Raw genomic sequence first — 14,953 nt, forward strand, 5'->3', positions numbered from 1 at the left:
ATATGACATGTTACATTAGGGCATGTTGGCCAAGATGGGTTGAATAAATTGGCCTATGAAAGTTTATTAGAAACTTTCACATAAATAGAATTATCCATATGTAAGCATTGCCTAGTTGGAAAAACTTCTAGAAAACCATTTGACAAAAGCTATATAAGTTTGACTTCCTTTGCAATCTATATACTTGGGTATATATTTTCCTATGAATGTAAAGTTTGAGAATGTATCTCATATTTCATTACTAGTGATGATAACAATGTTCAATTCAGTCTTGTCTACTTGATCTCCCATAAGTTAGAAGCAGTAGACTGCTTTAGACACTATATATAATTGAGGTTGATAATCAATTAGACAAAATAGATAAGAGTTTTATGAACTCAACGAGGTCTTGAGCATTTGATCCAAAAGTTCAAAGAACTGAGTAATGAAAGAAATAGTATGGTAAATAGTAATTCCAAAACTTCGCAACAACCAATGAGTGAAGAAGAGTAATTGAACTATATTGGAAATGGTTAAGTCAATGAAAGTGGAAGCAAAACGTCAAGTCACTTTATGATGATATGATATTTATTGCTGCTTGAGAACTTAACCGATTCCCTACTAATCCAATTGCTTCCACTCTCTATGATACAACCCTTGCTAATCGATCTAACAAGAACTATAATAATCTCTTGGAATCTTGCCCAAAGATCTATCTAGCATAAACCAAAAGAATTAGAACCCTCTTGTTATCTAACAACAAGGAACTCTAATTATCAAAGAAAAAATTCAAAACTTTCTCAAGAAATGAATTCAAAGAAAACTCTCACAAGAACTTTGGAGAAATTCGAAATTTTGGATTAAAATCAAGTTCCCATAATCTTGAGTTTAATACATATATATATGTTGCTTCTAACCCTAAAAAACGAAATAAATCCTTTAAAAAAAAGGAAAATAACAACTCATGACAACTAAGCACTCTCCTAATTAAACTAGGATTCCTAGTTAAACTAGGATAACAATTAGATAATAACTAAACAAGCTTTCCTAATTAAACTAGGATAACAACTAGATAATAACTAATCACAAAAGGGCTAGTTGAATTGATGTGACTTGGGCTTCCATATGCATATTTGACTAAGCCCAACATGTGCTCCTTGCTGCCCTTAGACCAATTCATGTATTTGGGCTCCTTGTGTTAAAGTAAGCTCTTTTAATTCTTCAAATTGAATTAAATGCACAAGCCTTGAACTACACTCCATGCTTGTCATATCGTTGACCATGAGTTCCCTTTTGACTTCACTTGGACTCTTTCCCATAAGCTCCAAATGGCTTTGAACAAGCCCAATGATTGCCGCTTTCATCTTCTTGGCTCTTGCTCGTGTAATTGGGCCTCCGTCATAGCTCAATGGATCTAACTTCTTCGTGTTTGTTGAAGTAGAATTTGAACCTCCATTGTTATGTTTCCCCATGTGCGAATTTGGTGAAGTTATCCCTTGATCATTCGCATCACTCCCCCCTTCCTCAAAAGGATTCGACCTTGAATCTCCACCTGCATAATCAAAAGGAAGAAGGTCAGAAACATTAAAGGTTGCACTAACATTATACTCACCAGGGAGATCTAATTTATATGCATTGTCATTAATCCTTGCAACAACTTGAAAAGGTCCATCTCCTCGTGGGTGAAGTTTAGATCGCCTTTGCAAAGGGAACCGTTCTTTGCGCAAATGTAGCCAAACCCAATCGCCAGGCTCAAAAACCAACTTCTTACGCCCTTGATTCCTTTGGTTCGCCACTTGTTGGTTCCTTTTATCTATGTTTTGCCTCACTTTCTCATGGAAATTGCGCACAAATTCTGCCTTCTTAGCACCATCAAAATTAACACGCTCTTCCAAAGGTAAAGGAGATAAATCTAATGGTGTTAAAGGATTAAAACCATACACAATTTCAAAAGGTGAATAATGCGTGGATGAATGCATAACCCTATTATATGCAAACTCTACATGGGGTAAACTTTCATCCCAAGACTTCACATTCTTTTTGATGATAGCACGCAATAATTGCCCTAAAGTTCTATTCACAACTTCAGTTTGACCATCAGTTTGTGGATGACAAGTAGTACTAAATAACAACTTAGTTTCTAATTTCGCCCACAAGGTCTTCCAAAAGTAAGACAAAAATTTTGCATCCCTATCACTAACAATAGTTCTTGGCATACCATGCAAATGTACTACCTCTTTAAAGAACAAATCAGCAACATGTGAAGCATCATCAGTTTTATGACATGGAATAAAGTGTGCCATCTTAGAAAACCGATCAACTACCATATAGATGCTGTCATTACCACGTCTAGTCCTAGGTAGTCCAAGTACAAAATCCATAGAAACATCTACCCAAGGTGAATGTGGGACAGGCAATGGCGTGTACAAACCATGTGGATGCACTTTAGACTTAGCTTGCAAACATGTGATACAATTAGTGCAATACTTAGAAACATTAGATTTCATGTTAGGCCAAAAAAAATGCTCTTGTAAAATATCTAAAGTTTTAGCTATGCCAAAGTGACCCATCAAACCTCCTTCGTGTGCCTCACGAATTAACATCAAACGCAAAGAACACTTAGTCACACAACGCTTATTCAAACGAAACAAGTAGTCATTATGCTTATAAAATTTTTCAAAGGCAGCTTTCTCACATGCATTATACATATTGCTAAAATCATGATCATATGCATACAACTCTTTAATATGCTCAAAACCAAGCAATTTAGCATCTAAAGTAGTAAGAAGTGCATACCTTCTAGACAATGCATCAGCCACAACGTTTTCCTTACCTTGCTTATATTTGATGACGTATGGGAAGGATTCAAGAAATTCACTCCACTTTGCATGTCGCTTATTGAGTTTGTTTTGACCTTTCAAATACTTCAAACTTTCATGGTCGGTATGGATGACGAACTCTTTAGGCACAAGGTAGTGTTGCCAAGTCTCTAATGCCCTCACTAATGCATACATTTCCTTGTCATATGTTGAGTAGTTCAATGCTGCGCCATTCAATTTTTCACTAAAGTATGCAATTGGCTTGCCCTCTTGCAAAAGAACAGCACCAATTCCCACTCCCGAAGCATCACATTCAATCTCAAAAGTTTTATCAAAGTTAGGCAAAGCAAGAATAGGAGCAGAAATTAACTTAGATTTAAGCATATTAAACGCACTATCTTGTTCATCACCCCACTTAAAACCAACATTCCTTTTAATAACTTCTATCAAAGGGGCGGCTATGCTAGAGAAATCACGCACAAAACGCCTATAGAAACTAGCTAAGCCATGGAAACTTCGAACATCCCCAACGTTTTTAGGTGTAGGCCAAGATTCAATAGCCTTAACCTTTTCATTATCAACCTCAATACCATGCTCGCTAACAACATAACCTAAAAAATGTAACCTTAGGCACACAAAACATACATTTAGCAAGCTTAGCATGCAACTTTTGCGCACGCAAAACACAAAAAACAGATCTCACATGCAAAATGTGGTCTTTAAGTGATTTGCTATACATAAGTATATCATCAAAATAGACAACAATGAATTTGCCAATAAATTCACGCAAACATGGTTCATCAAGCGCATGAACGTACTAGGAGCATTAGTTAACCCAAAAGGCATCACTAACCACTCATATAAACCATATTTTGTTTTGAAGGCAGTTTTCCATTCATCTCCTTCTTTCATTCTAATTTGATGATAACCAGCCATTAAATCAATTTTAGAGAATATACGTGCATCATGCAATTCATCTAACATATCATCTAAACGAGGAATAGGATGGCGATACTTTACAGTGATTTTGTTGATGGCGTGACAATCAACACACATACGCCATGATCCATCCTTTTTTGGCACCAATAGAACAGGAACGGCACATGGGCTCATGCTTTCTTTAATCAACCCTTTTGACAACAACTCATCCACTTGACGTTGTAACTCCTTTGTTTCTTCGGGATTGCTCCTATAAGCTGGGCGATTTGGAATTTGTGCTCCAGGAATGAAGTCAATTTGATGTTCTATCCCCCTCAATGGCGGCAAACCATCAGGCATGGATTCGGGAAACAAATCTTCAAATTCCTGCAACAAAGCTTGAAAAGAACTAGGGAGAGAAGAGAGAAGAGAGAATTGAGTTAGATTCAAAAGATAAACACACATCCTTGAATACCAATAGTATTAAAGGCTGCCTTGTTAAATAAGCCTTTCGAACCTCACTCCCTCTTGCATAAAAATTGCCTTTTACCTCTTTTTTTTGCCACTCTTTGCACACTATTCTCTCCTTTTGCATGTGCACTCTCATGAATTTTTTTCTCACTGCGCATCCTCTCTACTTGCTCTCCTTTTTCCTCTCTATTTGCACACCTTTCTTGGCTTTTCTCACAGCTCTCCTTTTGCTTGTGCATCTTTTCTTTTCCATGTGCACTCTCACATTCACTCAAAGTTTTTTGATCTTCGTATACTTCTTTAGGCGTCATAGGTAACAAGTTGACATGTCTACCATTCATGTTGAATGAATATCGGTTAGAATACCCATCATGTATAACACGCCTATCATATTGCCAAGGGCGTCCCAATAATATGTGACTAGCATGCATAGGTACTACATCACATAAAACCTCATCATGATAACGCCCAATAGAGAATGAAATTAATGCTTGCCTCGTGACCTTAATATCCCCACTATTATTCAACCATTGCAACCTATAAGGTCTAGGATGTTTAGTTGTTTTCAACCCCACTTTATCAACTAAACCAGCATTAACAACATTAGTGCAGCTACCACCATCAATAATCATACTACACAATTTATTATTTATCATGCATCTAGTATAAAAGATATTTTCGCGTTGTACCTCATCCTCCTTAGCTTGCATGTTTAGAGCACGCCTTGCAACCAACGTGAAAATTGGTCCTTTAGGGGCTGGTTCATCGCCCTCTTCTTCTGAAACATCCTCCAATGGTGGTATATCACTCAAGTCATCATCATCCTCTCTCCCATCTTCACTCACCACCTCCCCATTGCGTAAGGTCATCACCTTTGCATTTGGACATTGTGCAGCTCTATGTCCGTATCCCAAGCACCTAAAGCATTGTATATTACGTGATTTACCCTTGGATTTGTCATCCTTTGGTTGCATTTTTGGTGTAGTGAGCTCTTTATTTTTGCTTTGATCAGATCTGCCCTTATTTGTATTTGCATCACCTCCCTTGTTCCCTTTCCAATTCGGCTTCCATGATGTTGGGGTCGAAATAGCCTTGGTTTTTGATCTTAGTTGTTTTTCAATCTTGGTTGCCATGTGTACCATATCCTCAAAATCTACATAATGATGCAACTCAACAAGGTTAGCAATATCACGGTTCAAACCTGAAAGAAAACGTGCCATAGTAGCTTCCTTATCCTCCTCAATGTTGGCTCGAATCATGGCCATCTCTATCTCTTGGTGATATTCTTCAACATTATTGGATCCTTGATTCAACCTTTGTAATCGATTGTACAGCTCCCTATAGTAGTGTTGTGGTACAAATCTCTTCCTCATGATTGTTTTCATCTCAAACCATGAAGAAACAGGACCTTCTCCGCTTCTGCGCCTAGTCGAGGTAAATTGATCCCACCATACACTAGCATAGTCGGTGAATTCAACAGCTGCCAATTTCACCTTCTTCTCTTTGGTGTAGTTATGGCACTCAAATACACGCTCTACCTTCTTCTCCCACTCTAAATATGCCTCTGGATCACTTTTACCACGGAAAGCTGGAATCTTCATTTTGATTGAACCTAAATTCCCATCTTTTGATTTGCCTTTGTTGGAACGTGTAGATCCTTCTTCTTCAATCTCCCCTTCTAAATCATCAAAGAGGCTACGTTTTGTGTCTCTTATCTTGCCACGGCTAGGGGTACCTTGTTCCAACCTTTCTTGGACATTGCGGTTTTCACTCCACATGTCCTCTTGTTGTAACATCATCTTCTGTAACATTCCTTGTATTGCTTCTAAGGTAACTTTCTCCTTAGGGTCCATGATGTAAACCTGCAAGAAAAACGTTAGAAAACACCTATTCTAACACTCTCTCACATGTTTTCGCTCAAATGTGTTTGCAATACTCTAATACGCTCACCAAAAAGTCTAACTCTCTCTCTAAAAAAAAACATGCTCTCCCTTCTCTCTAAACACCACATCCCCCCTCCTCCTCCCCCCCTTTAGTCTTTGAGTTCTTCATTCTTGGCTGTGTTGGTATCTCTTAGTTTTCTATCCTCCGGTCCGGTGACCAAGGTCACCGGCTCTGCTCCCTCCTCCGGTTACTGTTTTATTCTCTTTTCTTTCTTTCTTATGGCGACTGCTCTAGAGTTTTTTTATTCTTATTTTGAAGGTGCTGTTTTTAGAGCAAGTCTCTTCTAAGTTTTCCGGTTTCAATCTCAATCCTGTTTTTCGGTTTTCTGCTTTCATTTCCGGTGGTTCTTCTTTTCCGGTGTTAAGCTTAGTAGCTTGGTTGGTGGTGTTAGCTTCCCTCTCTCCTGAAATTCAAATTTTGAAACTTTGCTTGTAGTTTGCGCAACTTCCTCTTTGGTGCATACTATTTTGTTCTTTCCGTGGCAGTCTCCTCTTTTCCTTTTCAGGAAAGTTTAGTCTGCTGTGCCTATGGTCTGCTCTACTCTGTGCAGGCTGATTCTTGCATAATTTTAGCTAGGCTCTCATCATCTTTCTTTCTTTTCCTCCCTCCCTCTTCCCTCATTCGCCAATTACCTTTTTTAGTATGGAGTCTTCTGGTCAAGAAAAGTCTACTGAAACTCCTTTGGTTTCCGTTGGTGTTAAAGATAATAAGGCTCCTTGGAGCTCCCTCTTCGCCCCAAAGGAGTCTTGTACTAAGCTGGAATATTATGAGCCTAAAGGAAGAGATGCAAAAGGGCGTGTGTGTGTTGCCCCTCCACTAGAAATTGCGGAAGAGGGTGCTGCAAAATGGAGAACCTGTGCGGTGGGTTTCTTCCTTGGCAAAAGACCTCCATTCTTGACTGTTAAAAGAGCACTTGAGAAGATATGGGCATCATATGGACTAAGTGAGGTTATGACCTCTGGCCAAGGAGTTTTTATACTAAAATTTCAAGACATGGATGGAGTCTCTAGAGCGGTGGAAGTAGGACAGATTACAATTGGTGGACAGCCGTTTATAGTTCGGAAATGGACTACAAACCTTCCCATGATGATCAATGATGTCAAAAAGGTGGCTATATGGGTGAGATTGTATGGCATTCCACTTGAGTTTTGGTCTCCAAAAGGACTTAGCTACATAGCAAGTGCCATTGGGAATCCTCTTTATATGGATGCTGTTACGGAAGGAGGGACAAGATTAGAGTTTGCACGGATATGTATTGAGATCAAAGTGGATGCGGAATGCCCGGAGACTATCAACTTAACTCTTCCAAATGGTGAAAACTTGGTGATCAATGTAGAGTATAGTTGGAAACCACTAAAATGCAATGGGTGCCAATGCTTTGGACACTCCACTGCCAATTGTCATTTTGCTCCGAAACATGAAGGTAGCACATCTTCATGGAAAAACCTCAAGGTTGGGGATGGAATGATAACAACAAAGAAGCTAAATGGGAAAGACAGTAAACTAAAGGTGGCAAACGGCAATGACAAAAAGGCCAAAGGTAAAGGCGTGGAGTTTCATAATTTGGGGGGAAACACAAATAAGAACAATAGATATTCAGCATTAGCCAACCATGAGTCCAATGAGCAAATCAAAAGGAGCACAATGATGGAAGAAGAGGTCAATCCGGAGAAAACCAATGAAGAAGTCATTTCGGCAGGAAAAGAAAAGTTGTATGAAGCTAGCACTTCCAAGAGTAGTCAAGTTACAACAGCAAAAGGGATAGATATGGAGGTAGAAGGAGCTAGTACAAATGGGGGGGAGGACTTGGTAATTGAGGGCTCTCCAACAATAGTCCCATTCGGAGGAAAACTAAAGGTGGATGAGATGGATTTTAGGAAGAAGGAAATGGATGAGAAGACTAAGAACTTGGGGAAAAAATTGGCAAAGCTCAAGAAAGCTAATTCCCCTCCACTATCATCCAAATGACAAAGATAGCTTGCTGGAACATTAGGGGCCTCAATGCTCCTATCAAACAAAGGGAGGTAAGGCACTTTATCAAGCATAATAACATTGAAATAATGGCTGTGTTGGAAACTAAAGTGGGGAATGATAGATTAAGTATAGTGAATGGTAATATTTGGAGAGAGTGGGAGAATGCTAATAACAATGATAGTCACCCTAATGGGAGAATTTGGGTAGGATGGAATAAGGATACTATCAGTTTTAATGTCATTGAGAAAAATCCGCAATTCATACATGGGGAGGCTTGGTTAGTAGAGGAGAACTCTCTTATAGCCTTAACTATAGTCTATGGGTATAATCAACCTATGGAAAGGAGAAGATTATGGAAGGAAATTGATAGGCTCTCCAATGGGATGGGGAACAAACCGTGGCTAATAATGGGGGACTTTAATGCAATTAGGGGTCCAAGTGAGAAAATTGGAGGAGTGTCATGGGGAGATACTTATAGTGATGACCTAAATAAGTGTTGTGAGGAAGCAAATCTAGAAGATCTTCGGTACATGGGAAACCAACTCACTTGGAGTAATTGTAGTGAGGGACATAGGAGGATAGCATGCAAGTTGGATAGAGCCCTTGTAAATGAACAATGGAAAGATGTTTTTGAGGAATCATTTGCCATGTTTCTTAACCATTCCATCTCTGACCATTCCCCATGCATTGTGACGTGTGGAGGTGGTGTAAGGAGGAGGAGGGTCCCTTTCAAGTTCTATAACATGTGGGCAACACATGATAATTTCCTTAATATTGTGAGGGAGTCTTGGCAAGAGGATGTAGAAGGCAGCCCTATGTATAAGCTCATCAGCAAGCTCAAGAGATTAAAAAAGGTTCTTAGGAGGCTAAATAAGGAGGGGTTTTGGAGAATTTCAGAGAAGGTGGAAGAAGCAAAAGGAAGGCTGGAGGATGTTCAAAATAGACTTCAAAGCAGCCCACTAAATGAAGATTTAGCTAAGGAAGAAAAGGTTTGTTTGGAGAACTACAAAAATCTAAGTGAAGCTGAAGAATCTTTAGCTCGCCAAAAAGCTAAAGTTCATTGGCTTCAAGAAGGAGATCAATATTCCAAGTTTTTCTTCAAATGTATCAAAGCCCGTAGGAGTAGGAACTCTATCAATGGGGTGTGCCTAGATGATGGAACCTTTGTTAGTAATATGGAGGATGTTAAAGAGGAGTTTGTGAGCTATTTCAAAAAGGTCCTTAACTCCACGGTTTCATGCAATTCCAATGTAGAGGAAATTCAAAGGCTGCTTAATTTTCAAATAGAGATTCAAGAGAAAGAAAACATGATCAAGGAAGTGGGGGAAGAGGAAATCAAATCCATTATCTTTGCCATGGACAACAACAAAGCTCCGGGTCCGGATGGGTATGGAGCCTTCTTCTTTAAAACCACTTGGGAGATTGTGGGGAATGATGTGATCAAGGCAGTCCAGCACTTTTTCTCTTCAGGCCATCTTCTCAAGGAGGTAAATTGCACTATCTTAGCTCTTGTCCCTAAGGTTGCTAACGCTTCAAGGTGTATGGAGTATAGGCCGATAGCTTGCTGCAATATAATCTATAAGTGCATTTCAAAGATCCTTGCAAATCGTCTCAAAGCCATACTTCCGAGTTTCATTGATAAAGCCCAAGGAGCATTTGTGGGAGGAAGGTGCATTGGAGAGAATATTATGTTGTGTCAAGACCTAATGCATAATTACCATAGAGTGAGCAAAGACAAGAAGTGTGCCATGAAGATTGACTTATTGAAGGCATATGATACGGTTCATTGGGACTTCATCCTTGCTATTCTTGAAGCAATTGGTTTTCATGGAAAATTCATTGGATGGATTAGGAGCTGCATCTCAACCCCCTCTTTTTCTTTGGGAATAAATGGTGAATTGGTGGGATTTTTCAAGAGTTCTCATGGGCTTAGGCAAGGGGACCCTTTATCCCCTTACCTCTTTGTCATGGCAATGGAGATCCTCTCACGGATGCTTGGAGAACTCAAGAACATTCCTTCTTTTGGCCATCATTGGAAATGTAAGGAAAACAACATAACTCATTTGTGCTTTGCCGATGACCTTATTTTGTTTTGTAGGGCAGATGTTGAATCGCTTACTCTCATGAAAAGTTCCCTAAAGCTTTTTCATGAATGGTCCGGTCTCCAAATGAATTGCAACAAAAGCAATATATACATCTCCGGATTACCCCAAGAGGAGAAGATCAAGCTTGCGGACTCTATCAATGTGGAGGTAGGAGAATTGCCTTTCAAGTATCTAGGAGTTCCAATAACTTCTTCAAAGCTTAAAAGAAGTGATTGCAAGATGCTCATTGATAAGATTGTGGGGAGAATTTATTCGTGGCGGAATAAGTCCTTATCTTATGCGGGGAGATTGTTACTTATCAAGGTTGTCCTATTTAGCATTCAAGTGTATTGGTCTTCTATATTTATTCTTCCTTCAAATGTACACAAGGAAATAGATGGAATATTGAGGGATTTTCTTTGGAATGGTGCTGCCATGGATGGAAGAAAAGCAAAAGTTGCTTGGGAAGAGGTTTGTGTGCCTAAAGAGGAGGGAGGTCTCGGCATTATGAGGTGCAAAGTGTGGAACAAGGCTGCCATAACAAAGAATATGTGGAAGATCCTCCTTGATAAGGGGAACTCACTATGGGTGGAATGGATAAAGGCAAACAAGCTTAGAGGAAAAAGTTTTTGGGAGATCAAACCGAATAATGAGAGCTCATGGGTTTGGAGGAAAATTTTAAAACTTAGGGAACAAATGAAAACCAAGTTCAAGAAAGTCATTGGCAATGGGGAAAACACCTTTCTTTGGCTTGATAATTGGCACCCATTTGGACCATTAATGGACAAATTTGGGAACCGGATTATCTATGATTCCGGAATTCCTAAGCATGCTTTAGTAAAAGAAGTCATTGATGAGCATGGGTGGAAATGGCCAGCAGCGAATTCTTGCCACCTCATGGAGATAAAGGGAGCTCTCCCTTGCTGCCCAATGGGAGGGGAGGATGCTCTAACATGGGCTCCTAATTCTAATGGCAAGTTCACAATCAAATCGGCATGGGAGATTATGAGGAGTAGGAAGGACAAGGTAAGTTGGCACAATATTGTATGGTTTAAAAGGCATTTCCTAAGACATTCATTCATTGTATGGTTGGGTATTAGAGGTAAACTAATGACAAGAGATAGGTTAGCAAGAATTGGCCTTATTTCCCACAATGTATGCCCATTATGTAAGGTGGATCCGGAAAGCATGGACCATCTATTTTTTAGGTGTGTTTTCAGCTCCCAAATCTGGAATGGAATGCTCAATCTTTGCCATCAACAAATCATGTATAGCTCATGGACTTCAATGATCCCGGAATTAGCAAACAAATGGAAGGAAAATAGCTTCAAGAATATTGTGAGTAAGCTTTGCTTTGGGGCAGCCGTGTACTACATTTGGAAGTCTAGGAATGATACTTGCTTTGGAAGAGCCGGATTACCAAGGGAGAGAGTCCGTATGCTTATTCAAGAAGGTGTTAGAGTTAGAGCTTCATGCTTGAGAAAGGTTACCAAGTCTAGAGAAAATATGATTCTTGCAAACAATTGGGATATTCCTCATACAATCTTTGAATAGATGGGGTGGAGTTGGCTTGTAGTATGTTTTGGTTTTGAGTTGTAAGGTCTTGCTTTGTGTTTTGTAGCAATTGGTTGGTAGGTAGGTGTTTCGGCATAACCAAGGGACTTGTCTTTGGTATGCTTGTGAGTTGTGTTGCTTTGTGTTTGTGATGTATCTTTGGTTTATTTGTTCCATAGGTTGAATGGTGTGAGCGTTTGTTGTCTCGGCATAACCTAGGGGCTTGTCCAAGGTATGCTTGTGTTTAAGCTTATTCTAGGGGTTTTGTCCTAGATAGGCATTTGTACATCTTTCTTTGGTATAAAATTACTATTACTTACCAAAAAAAAAACAATCACACACAGAATTTCCCCTTAGAGTTCTTATTTGAGTTGACCTTTACTACTCACTTTCTAAAGAGAATTACAAATTAAAGTCCCTTGACAATTAGAGCTAACAAAAAAAAATTAAATTATGGCCTTTGAATTTTTTTTTTTGCCTTTCTTTTTTTTTTTCGTTTTTTTTGTTCTTTTTTTTTTTTTGGATGACTAATTAACACTAAAACTCTTAGCTAAACAGATCTGGAAGCCTTTGAACACCTCTTGAAGCTTGGATCATGATATGTGATTTTGGTGATACTTGATGCAAATCGGCAAGGAATGAAACTTTGGTGCTTTTGCGGCTCCTCTTGATTTGATGTTGCCCAAACCACTTGTATGAAGAATTTTGATGTTGAATTTGCTACTGCCAAATCACTTGATGATGAATAATGCAATTTTTTTTTTTTTTATATTGATGCACGAACACAAGACTAAAGGTTATGTAGCTTATACTAGACCCAATGCTCTGATACCAAACTGATACAACCCTTGCTAATCGATCTAACAAGAACTATAACAATCTCTTTGAATCTTGCCCAAAGATCTATCTAGCATAAACCAAAAGAATTAGAACCCTCTTGTTATCTAACAACAAGGAACTCTAATTATCAAAGAAAGAATTCAAAACTTTCTCAAGAAATGAATTCAAAGAAAACTCTCACAAGAACTTTGGAGAAATTCGGAATTTTGGATTAAAATCAAGTTCCCATAATCTTGAGTTTAATACATATATATATGTTGCTTCTAACCCTAAAAAACGAAATAAATCCTTTAAAAAAAAGGAAAATAACAACTCATGACAACTAAGCACTCTCCTAATTAAACTAGGATTCCTAGTTAAACTAGGATAACAATTAGATAATAACTAAACAAACTTTCCTAATTAAACTAGGATAACAACTAGATAATAACTAATCACAAAAGGGCTAGTTGAATTGATGTGGCTTGGGCTTCCATATGCATATTTGACTAAGCCCAACATGTGCTCCTTGCTGCCCTTAGACCAATTCATGTATTTGGGCTCCTTGTGTTAAAGTAAGCTCTTTTAATTCTTCAAATTGAATTAAATGCACAGGCCTTGAACTACACTCCATGCTTGTCATATCGTTGACCATGAGTTCCCTTTTGACTTCACTTGGACTCTTTCCCATAAGCTCCAAATGGCTTTGAACAAGCCCAATGATTGTCGTTTTCATCTTCTTGGCTCTTGCTCGTGTAATTGGGCCTCCGTCATAGCTCAATGGATCCAACTTCTTCGTGTTTGTTGAAGTAGAATTTGAACCTCCATCGTTATGCTTCCCCATGTGCGAATTTGGTGAAGTTATCCCTTGATCATTTGCATCACCCTATGAGTTATGGTCAGGTAGAAAATCTGAGTTAATTGATTGTAACCTTAGTGGTTAGCAATATCAATTCATAACTTTTCCCATAAATTTAAATAACTGGGACTGAGAAGAAATGAATGTATCTTTATCAGATACGCTGAGCACTCCAAAGGGTATATGTTCATTAGAGAGGATTTTGTTAGAAGATTAATTGAATTTGTATTAGAGATACTACATTCATAGAGGATATTTTCTTAATAGGGATGATGTTGATAAAAGGTTTCATCTGAATGAGATGAGAAAAGAATGAGGATAGGTATATCTTAACGACCATTAGTTGAGTCCTAAGATATAAGATCTATACTTGTTCTAAATAATGGAAGCAAATGCAATTAAACTCCAACCTATTTCGGATAGTGGGAGTAATGATATTTAATTGTTTGTTTCATTCATATCACCCTAGTGGGAGCATTAATTCTCAATTGCATTGGAGTGGATGTCCAAAAGTATTCAAGTGACGTTTTTAAAGTGAAAACAAGGTTTTCATAACCATTCCCCAAGACGATGAAGAACTTGAAATAATTGTCTCATCCTTTGATAAGAAAATTTTGAAATTCATTGGAAGAAGAGATGGAATACCAAGAAAACAAACCAATTATAGGTTTTGGTTGACTTATCGCCAGATCAAAAATTCATTAGGAATGAATGAATTTCCTAAATTAGTCGTAAGGCGGATGACTAAATAAATAGATATAATTTCGCTTAATAGCGAAAAATTATACCCAATGAGAAGGTATAGATTATGTAAAAAGATATTTTCGTCATTTATGAGATTTACTTTAATATATTTGATTCTAGCTGTAATAACACATTTGAATTTAGAATTACACCAGATGAATGTCAAGACAATTTTCCTTAGTGGAAAACATGACAAAGAAATCTGCATGAAATAAGATATAGATCTTGTTGTTATAGTCTGAAGCGCAGAGTATGCGAACTTCAAAGACATTGAATGACCTAAAACTATTATCTAGATACTGGTACTTGAACTTTGAAATGATTAATCAAGACCATCATGTCTATGTAACAAAGTCTGATGACAAATTTGTAATTCTATCAATGTGTATGATGATGTATAGATAGCTAGAAATGATTTGAAGTAAGTGATAGTCATCAAAGGATGGTTGTCTATATTTTTGACTTGCAGGATATGGGAAAACAGAATACATATTGTGAATTTACATTTAAAGGAATTGCTCAAAGAAACTTTTGACTCTGTCATAAGAGTGTAATTTTCAAAAGATTCTAGAACAATCCAATATGGTATATTGTGAACCCGTTGATATTCCTGTGTCAAATGATGAATTATTGAGCCAAAAGAGATATGTCCCAAAACTTAAGATAGAAGCAGAGAAATATCAAAGGTTACCTATTCAGATGCCATCAGATGTATTATGTATACTATGGTGCATACATGCCTAGATATTTATTTTTGATTGGGCTAGTTAGTCGATATAAGTAAATGT

General features: G+C 38.0%; 1 protein-coding gene across 1 annotated transcript; it reads left to right on the top strand.

The window, feature by feature from the left end:
* The first annotated feature begins 8,191 nt into the window (after positions 1–8,191).
* Positions 8,192–11,991, top strand: LOC123224012. The gene is made up of 6 exons (XM_044647495.1): positions 8,192–9,094; positions 9,551–10,038; positions 10,204–10,357; positions 10,580–10,852; positions 11,018–11,215; positions 11,923–11,991. Exons 1-6 carry the CDS (start codon positions 8,192–8,194, stop codon positions 11,989–11,991), a joined length of 2,085 nt encoding a protein of 694 aa, XP_044503430.1.
* Positions 11,992–14,953: the final 2,962 nt, after the last annotated feature.

The sequence above is a fragment of the Mangifera indica genome, chromosome 8, assembly GCF_011075055.1.
Source record: "Mangifera indica cultivar Alphonso chromosome 8, CATAS_Mindica_2.1, whole genome shotgun sequence".
Classification (NCBI taxonomy): Eukaryota; Viridiplantae; Streptophyta; class Magnoliopsida; order Sapindales; family Anacardiaceae; genus Mangifera; species Mangifera indica.

Coding starts and splice junctions, on each gene's coding strand:
- LOC123224012 (XM_044647495.1), top strand. CDS start 8,192: ATGGCTGTGTTGGAAACTAAAGTGGGGAATGATAGATTAAGTATAGTG. Junction 10,358..10,579: donor CGGACTCTATCAATGTGGAG/GTAGGAGAATTG, acceptor AATGTACACAAG/GAAATAGATGGAATATTGAG. Junction 10,853..11,017: donor CGAATAATGAGAGCTCATGG/GTTTGGAGGAAA, acceptor GGAATTCCTAAG/CATGCTTTAGTAAAAGAAGT.